Source organism: Carassius gibelio, chromosome B8 (genome assembly GCF_023724105.1).
Source record: "Carassius gibelio isolate Cgi1373 ecotype wild population from Czech Republic chromosome B8, carGib1.2-hapl.c, whole genome shotgun sequence".
Lineage (NCBI taxonomy): Eukaryota > Metazoa > Chordata > Actinopteri > Cypriniformes > Cyprinidae > Carassius > Carassius gibelio.
Genome location: NC_068403.1, coordinates 10,370,461 through 10,389,800, shown reverse-complemented (window position 1 = coordinate 10,389,800; position 19,340 = coordinate 10,370,461). Strand labels below are relative to the sequence as shown.

Genomic DNA, 19,340 nt, shown 5'->3' with positions numbered 1-19,340 from the left:
ATTTCTGACCTGTTAAACAACAATCATTCATTTTAACTCAGAATTAATTATTTTTATTTATTCCCAGATGAAAAGCTCATTCATGATGAATTGAAAAGTGTTATTGAATTTGATGTTTAATCTTGCTGTTACAGTGAAGTTAAGGACGAATGTGAGTGTAAATCTTGTGAATAGAACAAAGAATGTATTAAGGGTGGTATTTTTTTTCTTTACACTTTTGTTAGCAAGGCCAAGCTGTTGATGGTGTTAAGAAGTTTCGGGTGTCTTTTGTTGATAGATGTTCCAATCATGAACAAATTATGGATTTTCAGGCTGAATGCACATTGACCATAACCTACACTAAATGGAGGATACTGATGTGAATTTCACGATTACTTGTCGAATGATATGCAGTTTATCTGAAAATATCAGAAAATGTTATCAGAAAATAATAAATAGGCCTATTTTTAATGAACAGTTTTAGATAGGCTACATTATACACCAGTTCATTTTGGGGTTAAATATGTAAGTATTTTCCCTTTCACACAAAACATTTGGATGGCATTCATTTCATGCAATCCAGGACTCAAGTATGTCTCTCTAATTATTCTAAGAAAATTACTGTTTGAAATAATACACATCGCTCCATATGTGTTTTTGTGAGAGCACAGCACAGATAAAAGAAGAGGGAGAATGGGAGAAAATAGCAAATGATGGAAAAGAATGTGAGAGAAATATGCCACCATAAATGAAAGGCAGTGTGACAGGACGTCCGACTCATTTCCGTGAATCGATTCTTTTGAACATTTCCCTTCAAAAAACAGGATAAGAAAACGATTCTGCGAATCGAGTCATCACAGTTCCTTCCATGTTACATAAGATTATTAAAATGGTATAAATCTCTTGACACGTTTATTATGTTTTTATAGCCTAGCCTACTATTGAGTAGGCCTAGCAATTTTTTAATAGGCTATAAGCATTTGACCTAGTTTATTTTGCTGTCTGTAGCCATGGTTCACCTCACAAAAAGCATACAGGGGCCTAACCTAAATATAAGTTGTATTTACAATAAAGTATCTCTTGAATGAAAAAGGCTCTGCATGTAGTGTTCCTCATTTTGTTAGCAGCTTTGCTAAAAGTGTCTATTAAATTAATGGACTAAATAAATAGGCTACACAAAACAAATAAATATTATTTTCCCCACATAGACATACAGGTGCATCTCAATTAATTAGAATGTTATAGAAAAGTTCACTTATTTCAGTAATTTAACTCAAATTGTGAAACATATATTAAATAAATTCAATGCACACAGACTGAAGTAGTTTAGGTCTTTGGTTCTTTTAATTGTGATGATTTTGGCTCACATTTAACAAAACCCTTCTTTCCTTCTTCCTTCTGCCGATCAGCTTTTTTCATTTCCTTTACCAGCAGGATTTGGCACCCCTACCAAGTATTGAGTACATGTAAATGAACATACTTTCCAGAAGGCCAACAATTCACTAAAAATGTTTTATTGGTTTTTATTCTAATTTGTTGAGATAGTGAATAGGTGAGTTTTTGTTAAATGTGAGCCAAAATCATCACAGTTAAAAGAACCAAAGACTTTGCACTGTGTGCATTGAATTTAATACACAAGATTTACAGTTTGAGTTGAATTACTGAAATAAATGAACTTTTCCACGACATTCTAATTTACTGAAATACACCTGTATTATATTTCTATCATTATAATTGGTTTGGCTTCTGAATCAATTTAGTTTTTTCTCTATGAATCTAATCATAATAACCTCAGGCTAATTGTGTTTCGGCCGGTTCGGTTCAATCTGTCGGTGATTCTGTTGTTCATTCGCTCGGACAGTTTCATTTGTGTTCGTAAACGAATCACTCAGACTGGGTTTGAAAACAGGGCGTTCTAGCTAGGCACTAGGACCCTGCAGGTGCAGCAGAGATTTTTTTTAATAATGTGCAGTGCAGTCGCGTTCTCAGGAGCGCGAGGGCTGCTGCTACAGCGTCCCTCTCGCGCAGCTGCTCCGCATTCTTCAAAACACTGATCGCGAATACGGATCCAAAAACATTGTCTGGGATCACAGTTCGAGGTTTTCTCCGCGACGCAACGCAACATCTCTCCTCCTCATCACCAGCGCATCCAGCCGACATGGCCTCATCCGTGAGCGGAGCGGAGGAAGTGCGCGTGTCGGCGTTGACGCCCCTGAAGTTGGTGGGTCTGGTGTGTATTTTCCTCGCGCTGTGCCTGGATGTTGGGGCCGTTCTGAGTCCGGCGTGGGTCACCGCGGATGACCAGTACCACCTGTCCCTATGGGAGTCGTGCAGGAAGCACGCTGCCTCCGTGGACTGGCTGTGCGACAGCACTCTGGGGCAGAAAGGGACCGGTGAGACCCGCTACTTTTGTAACTTTGAAATAAACAATGTTCAAGAAGGATGGGCTGCCCATACATATTTTCAGATGAGGTGGAAACAAAGAAGGACGCAGTGTTTTTAACTTTAGTGAGCTCTGCAGCATGGCCCTGGAGGTACATATTTGATTTATGAGATAACAAAAGGGGCCCTTCGCTCCCTAGCGCATCATTATCACTCATTGTTCTGCTCATGCTTAACCAGCCCTTTCTAAATACTGAGAAAATAGCAAACAATTTGCGTTTTGCATTTCTTTGTCAGATTAAAACAAAGGTGACAAGTAATTTTAAATCTTATTAGGCTACCAACGATTGGTGTAGACAGTTGAATTTAATAGTTAATACTATGTAATAAGTAACTACATATAATGTATAGATAAAAAGTTACTGTTGGAGTATTTGCTAATTATTAGCCAATCACAAGGACTTATTTTTATGCACAAGACTAAATCCCAGTGATACTAGTTAGTTCAAAGGAAAACAGCTTGGAGCTTGAGCTAATGGTTTTGGGTGAAAAAACAACCTTCAATTCGTCCTGTTTAATAAAAGGACTCTCCAGCCTACAGCAAGTCAGGGTTAATCTAATTACAGAGACAATGTTTGTGAAGAATGCTTCATTAAGTAATTGCTATCGATCCTTAACATTTACTAGGACGCTGTATTTTATTCACGGCTTGTTTGGCGGAAGGGCTTTTGGATGATGTGGGAATGTGTGATGGAATCAGTGGTCCAGCTGGGGTTTCATTCTGCTTTTGTTGTCTACAAAATGAGCCTTTGTTAAGGTGTCCTCACCGGCCAAGGAGTGAGGTTAAGTTTGAGAGGAGAGCTCCCTAGAGGCTCTAATGTGGACAGATTAGTTACCAAGGAAACAAGTGCTGCATTCTAGAAATGTCATTTTGCCCCGAAAAAGAAACTTCCTTGCTGGCGTCTGTGAAAGTTTACTAGTGAATAAATCGCAGTTTGGGGGCACTTCTCCCTCCATATTAATTTTTGTATGTTGGCAGAGCCACATTTTTAAATAGTTAAGTCACAGACAGCCAAGCTCCGTTAAGATGTTATTTTAGCTCTGGTTGGCAATAACAACTTGTTGGGCTCTGGACCTTGTCCCGTCATTTTTAAAAAGCACAGTTTGACTCCATATAAAGTCATGAAGCTCCAGTCAAAATACCAAAGGAGCGGCCTGGGTGCCTGTCTTCCCTTTTGCAGAGCATTATTGATTTTGGGCTTTTCTGTAATCAGTCATTCCATTTCCTCTGTGTTTTCTCTGTGTCATGCATCGTGCATTAAACTAAATCTCATTAGCTTTGCAATTACCGGCTGACTCCACAGCCTGCTATACCAACATATTTGCTTGCTAACCTTTCATAGACTCCAGGGTATCATTTTAAGTTCATCTCTGTCAATTAAACAACATCGATGTGTTAACAGAAACGCACTCCCTACTTGCACACAGAAATCCAAGGTTGTGAAAGCTCTCGGGGAGGGATAATCACGAACAACAGGAATGTGGCGAAAGTGTGTGAGAGTCTTTTTGTGCTGATGTTATGCTCGACTGGAGGAGAGGCAGCAGTTCAATGTAGAGTCTGCGGCGCAAAGTACACACTGATTCCTCTTCCCGTCTGCGGATGGCGAGGAATGTGGAGACACTGTGCCTTACTGATGTAAATCAGTCTATGACATTGGACTTCTTTCTCCCCTCATCACGGTATCAGATTGAAAGAACTAGCCAAGAGGCACTTGCTTGCTGAAAAAGAGATTATAGTAATGAATGTTTGATTTTTATCTCGTCTCCTCATTTCCATCAGTCCTGCAGGGTTTTTTGGAGAAGCTCCATTCTGCCAGAGACCCCTCAGACGTAGACCTCAAGGTTACATAAAGACACTCTCGGGATGATTCGCAGACTTTTGGTGGCGATCCAGAGGGGCTGGAGGTCGAGGTGTCAGAATTGAGCTTTTATATAGAAGCGAATATCATCAGCTCTGTTTTCATACAATACATGTTTTCATATTTCTCTCCAACTTCCTGTGGTGACAGACATATTTATTGTGGTAAATAAACCTTATTTGGTAAAACAGCTTTGTTTATGTTTAAAACTACAGTATAGGACGATGGAATGAAGCAGAGCCCAGAGCAGCTCCCAGCCATTTCTGAAAATAATGTTTTGACATGATTTAGAGCTAGAAATGATTATTTCCCAGCAGAAAAAATTATAGATCATTTTCCCAAGCTGATGAAAATCTTTCTATTTACAGATATCACTGTGTAATAACAAAACCCTGTGACAGGATCCAGGGCTTTTATGGTTTTATTTAAACAAACAGCCATAAATGTCTTAGGAAATATTCTTTGTTCAGCAATTTATCACTTGATGACTAAACAAAAACATTATCATAATTTTGCTTCTAATCTATTATTAATTTTTCTAACTTTCTTGAAAAACTAAATATAAGACATGGAGAATGCCATAGTTTGCTGTTGTTAGCCTCATATACAGTATAGTAATGCAAGACAACAAACCACAAACCCTTTACATTATTAATGACCAGTGGTTCCTGTAATGTTCTTGTAAATTGTGTAACAGTACAAACACACTGTGTCTATGGTTTTATTTATTGGGTGGTGTTGCAAAAGATTGTTTTCTTACCCCTGAATAATACAAAGTAAATGAAAACTTTTATATGTAGATTTAGATTTTTAGATGCAAGGTAGCCCTATGAAAACAGTAAATTATTTAATGAGTGTGTCATTGAATCATTTACTCAACCGATTCATTTAGACAAATTGATTTATAATCAAATCACATGAATATCCTTCCAAATTAGTCATGAATCATTTAATGATTTGTACATAAACACTGATTAATTCAGGAATGAAACAAGTGACTTTTTATGAGTGAGTCACTGAATAATGTATTCAACGAATATTTTAACAAACACTGATTCGCACTGTCCCAAATGGCATCCCAAATCCTTGTAGTCTGAGTCCACACTTTTGTGGCATAATGCTGCTTCGAATGTCAAGTAGAAGTGCAACATGAATTGCACATGAAGTGTGCCATTTGGGACAGTCCCATTTATTTCTGATTCAACACAAATGAGAGTCCTATTTGCTCAACTGATTTGTTCACAAATAAGGAATCATTCATGATTCAAAACAAATAAATTTCATATGAGCCAGTCATTGAAATTATCCACTCAACCGATTCATTAATGATTCAAAGAAGTCATTGAATCTTTTACTTTGATTCCTAAAAAATTGAGAATGGCTTTGTTTGTATATGTTTTTTTTATTTGTATTTTTTATTTTGATGGATCATATTTGTCTCTATATGTAAGCTACTCAATGTTAACTAATTTAAAGAATTTGATATGCTGAGAAATAAATTTAATATGACAAATTAGAAAAAAATGACTCCTCAGAGTCACTCCTCAGAGATCGTTTACTCATAATGCGTTTCCCCTTTGCCTACCTAATGAGATTAATCAGGAGTCGTCCCGAAGTACTTGTGAGATTCCACACATATAGTCTCATGTTGTCCGATATGGAAGCAGACATACTGTGGCAGGCACCTCCTCTCTGTCTCTCTCTTTTTCCTTGACCCCTCCCTCACTCCTGTGTTCAATGGAGGATTCAGTGCTATTTCTGGGCCATACTCTAGCTGAGTGTCTCAGAGTGCTTCAATGAAAAGCAGAAACAAGAGGGACTGAAGGAGAAAGAAAGGGAGGGAGGAATACATTAGGTGATGCCCCATTTAGCCCACCAGAATTGTCGATAAGCTCTATGCTGCCCATAGAAGTTAATTATTTCAGTTACACAAACCCAAGATGTAAGTGTTTGGGTTAGCCATTCTGTAGGCATGTCGGTATTGACATTACAGCGTGTTAAGAGTCTGTTAAAGGAATCATTTACAAAAATATTATAATTGTGTCATTGTTTACTGGTCTTGTAACACTTTACAATAACAAGGCTCCATTTGTTAACTACATAAGTTAAACAAACAATGAAAATGACTTCTGAAGAATTTATTAAATCCAAAAGTCTGAAAATATTATTTAAAGTACCGGAGTAAAGATGAACTAACAAAGAAACAAGACAAACCAAGACCATGACTAATATTAACTAAGATTAATAAATACTGTAAAAATGTATTGCTTATTGTTAGTTTGTCATTTTTAGTTTATTGCATTAAAGGGATACTTCACCCCAAAATGAATAGAATAGTCCATCTCCCATCAGTGGTTCAACTGTAATGTTATAAAGTGACAATAATATATTTTTTATGCTACTAAAACAAAAATAATGACTTTATTCAACAATTTCTTTGTCAACAGTCTCCTCTGTGTCTCTCCATATCACTGTATGTTGCGTATGCTCTTCTGTATCAGCCACACCACAAGGGTGCACTGTTTCTACGAGTATTTATGCTTTGGTTTGAAAGAAAACTGAAGCTGAAGGCTGATACAGAAGAGCATATGGTTATATGGAAAGACACAGAAGAGATTGTTGACAAAGGAATTGAGAGTGTTATTTACTTGGCAGTCTATGGGACAGTCTCGACAAACAAAGCTTTTACGGGTTTGGACAACATGGGGGTAAGTGATTAATGACAAAATTTTAATTTTGGGGTGGAGTATCCCTTTAACTAATGAGAACTAAAAGTGTTATTTCTCATCCATATTCCATTCCATTGGTTTTTAAGGAACACAAAAGAAGAATTTCCGAATACTATGTTTGTTGCTGTTTTCTGTCCTGTGTGAATGGAGACTGAAGATTTCAAGGTTCAGGAAGGACATGAAAACATAGGAAAAAATGGTTCATCGGACACTGTATTCCAAGTCTTCGGAAGCCATAGAATACTTTTGAAAGAGACAAAATTTGTGTTACAATTTTCATTTTTGGATAGTTAAGTCTTGAAGGTTTCTTTAGCACATTTAGTAAATGACGCATATAACCCCATGAGAATTTACTTTCATCTGATATAATGTTTATATAATATGAATATAATGTATGGAGAGTAATACGATATGGAACTGATCTGTTGTGTTTTTGTGTTGATTTAATGCAGACTGGCAGATCGCCACATTGGCTTTGTTGTTGGGTGGAGCGTTCCTTATCCTCCTTTCCTTCCTGGTGGCACTGGTGTCTGTCTGCATTCGCTCCAGGAGACACTTCTACCGACCGGTCGCTGTTATGCTCTTTGCCGCAGGTGAAATAGACACAACCGTTGCTCACACACACACACACTTACATTGAAGACATTAATGAGTTGGCTTCCCATTTCTGTTTTCCACATTAAATTAGGGTTCATGTATTATGAATCTGAAATGTGTTGTTGGCTCTAAGACGCAACTGCTGCGGCTAATGGACCAGGAAACAGCAAATGCATTATTTTTCCAAGCCACATCACACAGCTGCTTCAGTAATCTTTTGTTCTCAATATGAACGCATCACAGGGAAAACATGTAAGGTATATCTGAAACAGACATTTTCGCATCTCTTTTGAGAGGATTTTTACATCGATTTGAAGTCACTTCACTTTGTTGAGGAACTTATCAAGAAATAAAGTCTATGGAGGTTTCAGAAGACTTTTAATGTTCTTAACCTACTTTTGTCTCTTTGATGATTGCAAATTTCATTGCCAGTGCTCTTCTGTTTCTCACAGTGGTCCTGCAGGCCTGCTGTTTGGTGCTATATCCCATCAAGTTCATCGAGACCATCAGTTTGAGAATATACCACGAGTTTAACTGGGGCTACGGTCTGGCCTGGGGGGCCACCATCTTCTCCTTTGGAGGAGCGATTCTCTACTGCCTAAACCCCAAGAACTACGAAGATTACTACTAAACATGCTACAACACCCACAATGCACTTCAATGTCCTCTTCACTGTTGTGATAGCAGCTCATGCACTGAACATTCGTTCGGAACTGTCCCTTGACTTTGCAAACACACACAAAGACCCTTAAAATGCAGGGCAATGCCGAGCTGTTAGATGCATAGATTTTAATTATTTTTCCCTCAGATTACTCTATCACGCAATTAAACCCCACCATCAAACTCTAGTTCTTTTTCTGCCTGTCATCTCTCTCTCTTCTCATGTCAGTCTAACACCTCTGATCTTTTTCTGACTACCAGATGAGCATGTGTGTTCACAGGAATACTGCCAGTCTGAGATGTAATCAGTGGGGAAACCTCCATCTGTGGTGGGATCTGAAACAATGCAGACAGAAATCTACAATTCTGACAGAATAAAACTGTCATGATAGACATGTTTTGAGGCCAGAAAGATACAAGATAGAGGGTTTAAAGACCAAATGAAACCCAAATACACCCAAAAACAAAGTTAAAAAAGCTTGAAAAGAGAAACAGTGTTACTGGTACAGTAAAGTACTAATCAGCCAAACTAAAGACTGTAAAACTGTTAACTGATCAAAAAGATCTTATGCTTAAGGGGTTGTCATGTTGACATGATTTTGCAGGCAAAAAAAGGTCCATGTAAATCGCTTTAAGTCGAGTTCAAACCAAGAAGCTTTGTGTTACTCAGCGTGAGGAATTTGCGCGACCGACTTAAATACGAGCTAAATCTGCCATATGTAGAACTCACGACTGCACGGATTCCTATTGGAATTAATGGATTTCGCCACAAAATTTCACTGATCAAAATTAAATATTTTTAATGGTAAAAAAAAAAAAAAAAGGTCCATAGTCTACTGTCAATAATGTAGTTATTTATGAAGCACGACTCAAATAAATTTTCAACCAAGCAACGTTCTGTTGGCCAATGTGGCGAATTCATATGACCAATTTGAAAAAGTTGCTAAATATTTCACTCCCGTGTGAAATTCTCCATTGATTTGGATTTCTACTGAAATTATCATTTTTAATTCGAAAACATTGTGTTGGTCAATGTGGCGAAATCACAACTAATTTGGACCCATTGTAAAAATCCACACTCCCGTGAAATTTCCCTTTGCGTGGATTTGCGAGGAAAATTTGCCGAACAGTAAATAAGACCACACATCCCAGCATAATTGCTCTCATAAAATGCTAAGAAAAACTGATGCTACTTTAAGCACAGATCATGTACATAGCACATGAATTGTCACCATACAGTTAATTTGTGCACATCTGGAAACATATGCATATTCAGTTTAAAAGGGATTTGGTAGAAGATACTTTGCATTGTAGAAAACCTAGGTCTTGTGTTGTAATCAAGCCTTGCATATAGACTAGTATCTGAAGAGTGATTATTAGTCTTTTGCATAAGTATCCACACAGGTGGTTAAAGGCAGACTGTAGGGTTGTTGTTTTTTAGCACTGTCAGTCTGTTGTGTGCATGTTGGTGTGTCTGAATGAGGGCGCATGTATCGTTTGAGTGATTGCGTGCTTTCTGTTGGGATTTTTCTGTCCCGAATACAGTTGTGACATATTGTACTAATTTATATACTAACCAAATAAACATATAAAAAACTAACAATGTGGTATGCTCATGGTTTTGCATTCGAAAGATCTCAACATCAGCATATAGTCACATAGAATCAGATCCTTTATTAAGTACAGCCACTTGAGGCATTTGCACAGGAAATCAACATCTTAAACACAGAATACAGTGTGGCATATGCATAAAAGTACCAGGTATAGGTTCATATGCAGATCTTGTAGTGTTCTTCATTCATAAGAAGAGTGAGCACATACAGTGTAAAGTCTACATTAAAATGATTCAGCCCCTGCTTATCTCAATAAATTTATCATGTTGTGAAAGAAGCCCCGTATGCGGGATTGTTTGTCGGCTTTTTCCCTGTGTAAACTTGGCAGTCTTCTTCTGCTTGGAATGGTAGCTTGGTAAACCACACCTCCTCAATATCTGGAAGCTCCTCCCTCTCCTAAAACCACACCTTCTCGGTCCATTCCAGCACCAATTAATCATTTCCATTGTTTCTGTTAAGTCACCGTACTTCGTCTTTTAAAACATTTTTCAGTAGAAAAAAAAAAAAAAAGGAAATACAAGTGCAGGATGCTCCTTAAGAGGTAACACTGCTTCTGATTGGATAATATTTAACTAGAGTAGTTGTCTCTTCTTCTGTGGGGTACGGCTCAGTTATTGCTGGGTGAAGCTGAGGACAGAAATTGCCAAATGAAAGGCGGGACTTGAACTTTGCGTGATGGAACAGAAGATTAGTAGGAAGAGTGAGGTTCATGGCCTGTCGGAAGAGTCGCGGTGAAGTCGGCTCAAGTGTTGCGTGGCATCTCGCACTGTTCACAGCGGTGCAGAGCGGGGTGGTTAAGAAACGTGCAGCTTTCACAGTTCCACTGAGCGCCTTCAAAATCCTCGTCCCTCTGTACGACCGGAGGCTTCACTAGATAGAGGAGACAAAACATTATGAAACGGCATGCACACATTTATTTATTGCTGCTGTGAGCTACACTTGAAGGCTTGAGGAAGATCTAGTGTTCTGCCATGCCCATAGCCAATTTGGGCCACTGGCCTCACATAGCAACAAAAGAGTGATGAAAATAGAACCAGGGTGCAAGAAACACTATATCATCATAAGCAACCCAACACCCTCCACTTTACTGGTGTAGTCAGAGGTCAGGACAAATCTGACAGGATATTCAGAGCAAAGAGCTCATTTTAGCTCAATGGAGGTTAGTCTAGATACTGTAAGACTATTATGAGATTTTTAATGAAAGCCACATCTAGGCAAATTCTTACTTTGCAAAAGGAACAAAACTTGTAACTTAAGGTTCAATTCGTTAACATTAATGTATCAAGTGTCCAGTACTAAATTTTATTTTATTTTTTTTCATAAATAGTAAATAGTGATGCACTGAAATTAACACTCTTCAGCCAACAAAAAAACAAAAAAACAAAAAACAAAAGATTTAATAATCAATTAACCAAAATAGTTAATATATAATGAATTTCTATTCTAAATGTTTCTATTTATGAGTGTGTGTGTGTGTGTGTGTGTATATATAAACATTTTTTTAATTTTTTTTTTACATTTTCGGCCAAATCTTTTCTCTTACCAAAATTTTGGAGCATCAATAAACTCACAAGATTTTTTGAACAGCTCCAACTTCTACCACCTGACTGCTGCAACAACATGCGGAAAACAATCAAAATGACAGCAGCTTTAGCCGCTGTAAAAAAGTACTTATGCAGTTATTTCATAATATTTCTGTTCAATAATTCCTATAATTGTCTTCTTTTAATGACTTCATTCAGGAATCATCTAAAAATAAACAAGACATACAATACTAATGTAGCATGCACACAGCACACGGTGAATAAAAGTTTTTTTTTTTTTTTAATAGACATTTGCATGTAGAACGTCGTTGTTTTCATCTAACAATTACAGTAATTATGACATGAACACAGCATTCATCTGAAATGTTGAAAATGTATTAACAGATGTAGAAATAAATAAAAATTAATAAATGCTTGAAAAAGTATTTTTCAGTTCGGGTTCATGATACCTAATGCATTAACTAATATTAACTAGGGCTGCCCCCTAATAGTCGACTAATCATTAGTTGACCAAAATTGTATTAGTCGCAGAAAGAAAGAAAAAAGCTAACTTGCTCTTAAAATAGGCTACTCTGTCATTTTTGGTCATATAGATAAGAGTAATACAACTTTGAAATATGTAAAGACTATGTTTATTCATGTGCACTCACTTTAACAACAAAACGTGCTTTTGTAAAATAATGACTGCTTTCTGCCATCTGGGTCTGTGAACTTGAGCGTGACGCTTCTGCCGGAGCGCTGTGGCAAGCTTTATACGTGTACTTGAGCACTTATTAGGCTATGTAGGCAATTAAAGGCTCATAATAATGACTTAAATGGTTTATTAAGAAATGTGTGATTAGTCGACTAATGCTTCAAATGAACGACTAGTCGACCACAAAAGTCCTTAACCGAGGACAGCCCTAATATTAAGGAATTGAACCTTGTTGTAAAGAATTACCAAAACATAAAATGATGAAATGTTTAAATATGGAACATTTTGACAGTTGAGTAAATTAAATTATTGAATTCCCACCTCTTGGAGGTACAACAGGGCCAGGTTGAATATTATCATAAAAGTTGTTCATGGTTCTCACGTCAAACTTGCCTAAGAAATAAATAAACAAAAAATAAGAGATGGATGAAGCAAATGATCAGCACAATTTTCAACAATCACATGAAATAACGCTGTGCTATAAAGATGGCTACATTCGTGCTATTTTTACCTCTGGACTGCAGCAAGTCTGTCTCCTTCAAGGTGCAATCAATGTCAATCTGGAGCTGTCTGTTTTGCGACCGAATTCTGGTCATATCCTCGGGCTAGGAAATGTGTTCGCACGCACACACACAAACACACACAGAGTGAGTACATGACTTTTTAACATTAGCTACAGACATAAAAGCAGTTTATGGCAGTTAATCGCTTCACAGTAGCTTGTTAAAGTCAGAGGAAAGAGGTGACGGTTGCACTGGATGGGTACATTATGTACAGTAGTTTAACCTTTGAAAAGAGATTAATTCATAGTCTGTGAAGCATGCAGAATGTGCGAGAATTGAATGAACAGATGTGATTCATTTCCACCTTATTATGTTTGCAAGTTCTGCACCTAAATTCTAGGTATGCAGGCTAATTTTGAGAAGTTGATGAGGATTCATCCTTTCCCTTTATTAGTGATATAAAACAAGTAGGTGTGTGTTCAAAAAGATGTATTCACATGGTATAAAAGCCTTGTTTTTGTCTCTCTCTTACCCGAGGGATAAGGCTGGTGCTGTTCACCCGTCTGAAGCGTCTCTGCAGGGCGTCAAATTCCATTTCATTCACTTCCGCCTTCAATTGCTCCAGTTTCTGCCGCTCCAGCAGGAGTTCTTTCATCAGACGCTCCATTCGAGCCCGCTGGTGCAGGAGCAGCGCTGAGGAGGAGCATTAGACACAAGTATACAAGACTGAACAACAGACACCATAAACGAATGCAAAAGAGTTGTATAACCAGCTTATTCTGGACAGGAAATTACAACTTTGACAGGAAAGTGTTATTTGATCCGATCTTGATCTGTGTGTAATTTCTAAGCAAACACATGAGGTCTTGCATAAGCAGATTCATACCTTGAGTATATGCATAGTCATCCGAGCCGGAACTGGATCGTCTAGGCAGGCGGTTGATCTGACTGGAGATGTTCGCTGGCAGGGCAGAGATGGGCAGGATCGGAGGAGGGGCGCCATGGCGTTCGCCCTGGTCCACTATATTGAGGAGGGATTCTCTCTCAACTGGTGGAGAACTTGAGGAACGCTGCACCTGTCCAGGGGACACTTTGATCTTGATGAACGCAGATGTGGCTGGCTGAGGAGAGGATGCAGGCCGGGGCCTTGCCACACCTTGGTGGACATAAATTCCTTGATGAATGGAGGCCCCGAGAGGTCCAGTCATACTAATGGCCCGGGACGGGGAGCTTGGGGAAGGGCTGGTGGCCATATAGAGAGATCCCTGCGGAGCATGTACAGGGGAGTTGCTCCGTGGCCGTTGTCCCTCCAGTGTGATCTCTATCTGGTTCTTTATAGGGCCTTTGGAGGACATAAAAGGCCTGTGGGAAACTGGCGACTGCTGGTAGGACAGCCCAGGGAGAGTGGGGGGACTTATGGGCAGAAACACCTGGGGCGGCTGCGGGACCTGATGTTGGGGAGAACTGTACGGGGACGGGTATGTAGGAGTGGCGTAAGGAGACTGCTGGTACACAGATGTCCCAGATGTGGACCAGGGAGTGGGTTGAGGACTTTGAGACGGTGAGGGACGCATGTACACGGTGTTCCCACTATAGGCACCAGGAGGGATCTGAAGCGCTTGTGGGGCAGAGGGGATGTTCTGGGACAGGGTAACTGTTATGGGAGACATGTAACGTGGGACAGGGTGGTATGTGGGCGACATGCCCTGGATGCTGGGTGGAGGGGTGGGGATGTTCGAGCGTCCTTGATCGTTCATGAAGAAGGGGTTGAAGCCAGGTGATGGCGCCATAGTAGCTGGAGCGGAGAGGGGCTCATGGAAACCACTTCGAGGATGTTCGATGTGCCCGTCGCTGGAACTGTGGACCAAAGCTCGGCCACCAGCATTATTTTTAACCCCTTCAGTTGCAGGGTAACCCACGCTAATGCGCAGCATGTGGTTCCGGTTTAAGTGCAAGTCATCTGGGCTGTGGTACTCCTCATACAGGTATCTATTACTCTCCTGAGCCAGCAGATGGCAGCAGAGGTCCAGGTTATTGTTGTTCTGAAATGGAAGACAGAGAAGTAAACTGTCTTGATCAACAACTGATGCCTCTCTGATAAATTCAGTTATGGCATTGAGCCAGAATGACACAGCAGAAAATAATAGAACTGATAAAACTTAACCCTCACTGCTCATCATTATATAATGATCTACAGGTCTCTTATAAAAAGTTGTTTTTGAATGTTTTTTTACTTTTGTCATTTTTATTATATCAATTTATATATATATATATATATATATATATATATTTTTTTTTTTTTTTTTTTGTGATATTCTCTAAAGTTCCCATTTGTTTCAATTGTGACTGCTGGTTCTCACCTGAAGAAGGCACTGGGACACTACTTTCTCTGGAATCTCTGGGAAGCGCTGCTTGAGGTCCTGCAGTATGTGATAGTCTAACTGAGGCCCTCCCTGTGCCATCCTGAGCCCAAAGAGAGAGTCACTGAGTCCGCAGCCAGGAGCGTAGCACCTGCTCTCCTCTCATCCCCTGACAACACGCATGAATAACATCACATCAGAGCCACAGATCGATTTTGACTTCTCACATGCACTCCTAACAAACTACCATGGGGTGTTTGCAACAAAGAAATAATTAAAGGGACAGTTTTGCATTTCTTTAACACACATCATTAACTATACAAGTTGCTCAGTAAGACAGGGTGAGTATAAGCTGAACCATCCCTTTAACCCTAAAAGCCTAGGCAACAAAATTATTACATTTCTTAAGCATAATAAGTGATCAACATAACCAAAACTTTGCTTTAAAAAAAAAAAAAACTAGTACACAATTTGCCACACGCCCTTAGAAGTAAAAGACCTTTTAGTATAATTCTTAAACTGTCCACCTTTAAGTTGTGGTAAACTGTGAAAGGTTTAATTATTTTATAAAACAAATGTAAGAATAACTTTTATATTGTTAGTAACATTTCAAGATAAACATTTAATTCACTGAAGCAACTTTACTTGATTGTCCATATTGCATTAAAAAATTTGTACATCACTCAATCATCATTGTATTCCATTGCAATGTATGTCCTAATAATTAAAACTACACACCTTTGATCATAAAACTAAACTTTAAAATATAATCTAACTAAGACATATTAGGAGATATAGTGATATATTGAATGGCCGTTTATAAAGACCTCACTAATTTACATTACAAGCTATCAGAATTTCATCTTTTTTGTAACTGACAATAACTAACATATATTCAACATCTGCACAAAAGTGCCTCTGAATAAACTTGTTTTCCCATATTATCTAGGCCTATATCATACAACTATTTGAGCTATGATGTATCAAACATGATACAAAACATAAAACATAATTTTTTATTATTTTGTCTAACGGTTCAATAATATGTTCCATTTCAAAACAATAGATTTTGCTGACTATTACTTGACACGTCTGGCTTTACAGGGTTCATATCGCTTCTGCAGCAGACTCTCGGCTGCTGCAGTGTGAACATGGCGCACTACTGGACAGGAACAAAGACTTCATACCTGCACCTGAAAAACTGCTACCCTATTCATCAGAACAAAAGCATGTTTATTTATATCTCAGGTAAATCCGGTTTAAATGCAAAGCTAAAAGGCATATAAAGCTAGTCCTGTGTGTGACAGCGCAGAAGAATGGCTTGTGTTGTGTTTACCGACCTCACCACTGGCAACGACATCATGCAACGTGAGACATGAACCGTTTCACGTGTACAACTCTCTTCCGCTCTACTTCATCCATCCACACACGACAGATGTTACCAAGTCACAAGCATAACTGCACCACTGTAATCACTTTATTTATTAAACGGAACACAAGCAAATGGATGGTATGCCGACCTCAAACAAGCCACAAATACAAGTGACACATAAGTACACAATATATGCAATTAAATGCAACACTGTTTATATATATATATATATACATATATATATATATATATATATATATATATATATATATATATATATATATATATATAAAATAAGCCCGAGTCAACAGCAAATCTAAAACAAAACACCAACATTTTAGATTGTATTAACGACATCAACTTCATGGTTCCTTTGTCAGTTTCAGTTCTTCTTGACAGAAACCAAGCACAGGTTCATTCCAGCACTGTTTCCTACTAGCCGAGCCAGCTTAGCATTTATAAAAAACACATTCTGTTACCGTAAAGAAACTGCTAAAGTGACAGTTTTGACCGATAACGTTACCTGTGTCAGATGTCTCCTGATCGCGGCAAAACCACGACGAGCCGTCGCCAAATCCGTTTAAGAGCTAAGTTACAACCCAACGCTATTTATAAATGATGGCAAAGATAGAAAGGGATCAACACAGACAACAGTGACACATTACAAAACTAAAGTTTCCGCATTATTCTAAAACATATGAAAATATCACGACAAACACAATCGTTTCATTCGCACGTAATTATCTCTTAGAAAAGAAAAAAAAAAACACTGGCTGTTCATTAACCGTTAGCTTTAGCATAGCCGCTAGTCGTCCGGTATTTAGCCGCAGGAAAAAAACGGAAACGCAACGCGCGCCGATCCAGTGTGTTTATCTGACTGACGTCTAATTAATCCTGCGCGAAATAGCTACTAAAAAGCTTGTTGACATCGTTAAAAACCCAAGCAGCAGTTTATACGATCACTCGCTGTCAGTTTCGATGTAGTGCAAACAACGGCTGACTGCTCGCCGTGCTCACAGCAGTAAAACATACCGTACGCCGGAGCCTCACGGCCATTGAACATCCAAGCGAAGCTTTTCACAGGGGGTGTGTCACCGGACTGCTGAGATGATCGGAAATGACAACGATTCTTCAGGGATCACAGCGGTTATTGGCACAGTCGCAACAAAATTGTTGTCTTCGCTTACGCCTATTTCTCTTCCTCTGACGTTCCGGTTGAAGGTTTCTCATGTACCGATACACGGCACATTCATGCCCTCTGTCGGGCTGGGGTAAAGAAAACGAGATCCTGTACACTCAGTAATATAAGGGTAAATACAAACAAACAAGACACTTGTCTCTGGGGTGGTAGTACCACCGTGGTACTCTTTCAAAATGTAGCTATTATAGTAAATATGTGATCTAGATACCTATATGTACGTTTAGGTAATAATGAGCCCCTTTAAAGGTAAACTGACAGCTTTTTGTAAATTTTTTAAGGCTGTGTTAGTTTTTCAACCCAAATTGGGGGGTTGAGACTGCTGGGAAAGGACGTTGGGTTGATTTAACCAAGTTGGGTCATTTTGGCAACCTAGCGCTGGGTCAAAAAGGGATGTACCCAGTGCTGGGTTGCCAAAATGACCCACATTGGGTTGTTTTTTAATTATTTTTTTTTTTTTTTTTTTTTTTTTTAGGTCGTAGGCGACATTGCTAAACCATTAGTAACTAATATACTCGTCGTGCACACTTTAACCCTGTATGGCCTGACGCATGAAAGGGTTGAGTATGTTTTTTTTTATTATCATCATATAATATTTGATGCATTCAGGTTTAATGGCTGTATGTGATATAGACAATATGAAGTTGCAGTTGCTGTTGTTTACGGCCAAAATGTAAGATGAAATTCTGATATTGTGCATTTTACTCAGTCAAAAGTCTGCAAATTTGCATATCATATAGTTTAACATGATTTTTTTTTAAAAAGTTGATTTAGTTCATTACGTGTTCAACTTAAAATTAGTTAATATTAATAATAAAATACCTATTTTTATTATATTTCATAAAAATCTGTAAAGATTTCACAGCAAAAAGTTTTTCAGAAAATGTTTGATCATGTGGCTATTTAAGAGCCTTGTATCAAATATGAAACAATAGGCTTTTGGGGGGTTAATAAATACAGTAATAAATACTGCCTCTATTATGTTAAATGTGTTTAACATCAATGTACACTTGATCATAAAGAACAACCCAAAACCTAAACCATTCGAAGGCAAAGAAATTCCCAAAGCATCAAGAGTTGGGCTCAAATTTTAATGCATTGAGATGTTTTTCTTACAGTTCACCAGGTGAGGGAGTCATTTACTGCTGCTCAGCTACAGATATGATTTAGCATAATACCAAACACCTCTGAAACCCTCCCTCTGGACAGATCTATAAAGGCAACTCATTTTTGAACTGATTTATGTCAAATAGTCCTGCATATGACATCTGAGAATTAAACTGAAGAACAGTAACACTTTACAGTAAAGTCCCTTTAGTTAAGGTTGGTTAAAGCATTATGTAACAAAAAATAAAACATAAAAATTTTTAATTACAGAACTTATTAATAATTTGTTATGTAAGTTAAGCAAAATCAAAAAGATACAGGAGCTATGGAGACATCTTTTCTATAAGCTGAGACCAAGACTTCCAGTTTAAGACTTCAATTCTGATGTGTATAGTATTTTGCTACTGTACATATACACAGTGGAATAACTATGTCATATGTCTATTTGAGATCTCTGACACAGATCAGGATTTTAGACCATAGCAAAGTTATTTGAGATTGATAAGTCAACATTTCTTCTCCGAGCTCCTGGGCAGTCAGCCAGTTCTCACTTGTCACAATCCCTAATTTAGCTTTGCTCTGGTACCTGATAGTGAAGACTTCAGCTATCTGTAAGCTGATACGCAGAGGAAATACAGCTCTCTTTAGACCTTGGTCATGATTAGCAATGGATATCTTAATGT

The 19,340-nt window shown here is 38.3% G+C and overlaps 2 protein-coding genes across 7 annotated transcripts; one reads left to right on the top strand and one right to left on the bottom strand.

Moving 5' to 3' along the window:
- The first annotated feature begins 1,923 nt into the window (after positions 1 to 1,923).
- Positions 1,924 to 9,869, top strand: tmem47 (transmembrane protein 47). The gene is made up of 3 exons (XM_052563524.1): positions 1,924 to 2,372; positions 7,462 to 7,602; positions 8,059 to 9,869. Exons 1-3 carry the CDS (start codon positions 2,138 to 2,140, stop codon positions 8,235 to 8,237), a joined length of 555 nt encoding a protein of 184 aa, XP_052419484.1. The 5' UTR covers positions 1,924 to 2,137; the 3' UTR covers positions 8,238 to 9,869.
- Positions 9,870 to 9,915: 46 nt separating this feature from the next.
- tab3 (TGF-beta activated kinase 1 (MAP3K7) binding protein 3) lies at positions 9,916 to 17,617 on the bottom strand. Of its 6 annotated transcripts, none has more exons than XM_052563522.1 (8): positions 17,385 to 17,617; positions 14,981 to 15,149; positions 13,507 to 14,662; positions 13,153 to 13,313; positions 12,629 to 12,722; positions 12,439 to 12,510; positions 11,451 to 11,489; positions 10,622 to 10,749 (listed from the first exon to the last, which is right to left on the bottom strand). In XM_052563522.1, the coding sequence occupies exons 2-7, from the start codon at positions 15,080 to 15,082 to the stop codon at positions 11,476 to 11,478; spliced, it is 1,599 nt and encodes a 532-aa protein (XP_052419482.1). In that variant the 5' UTR covers positions 15,083 to 15,149; positions 17,385 to 17,617; the 3' UTR covers positions 10,622 to 10,749; positions 11,451 to 11,475. The 6 variants fall into 6 exon arrangements, 4 of the variants coding, with proteins under 4 accessions (XP_052419480.1, XP_052419481.1, XP_052419482.1 ...); XM_052563523.1 differs by having other exon boundaries at positions 10,623 to 10,749; positions 11,451 to 11,486; XR_008154862.1 differs by having other exon boundaries at positions 10,665 to 10,749; positions 11,423 to 11,489.
- Between the last annotated feature and the right edge of the window lie 1,723 nt (positions 17,618 to 19,340).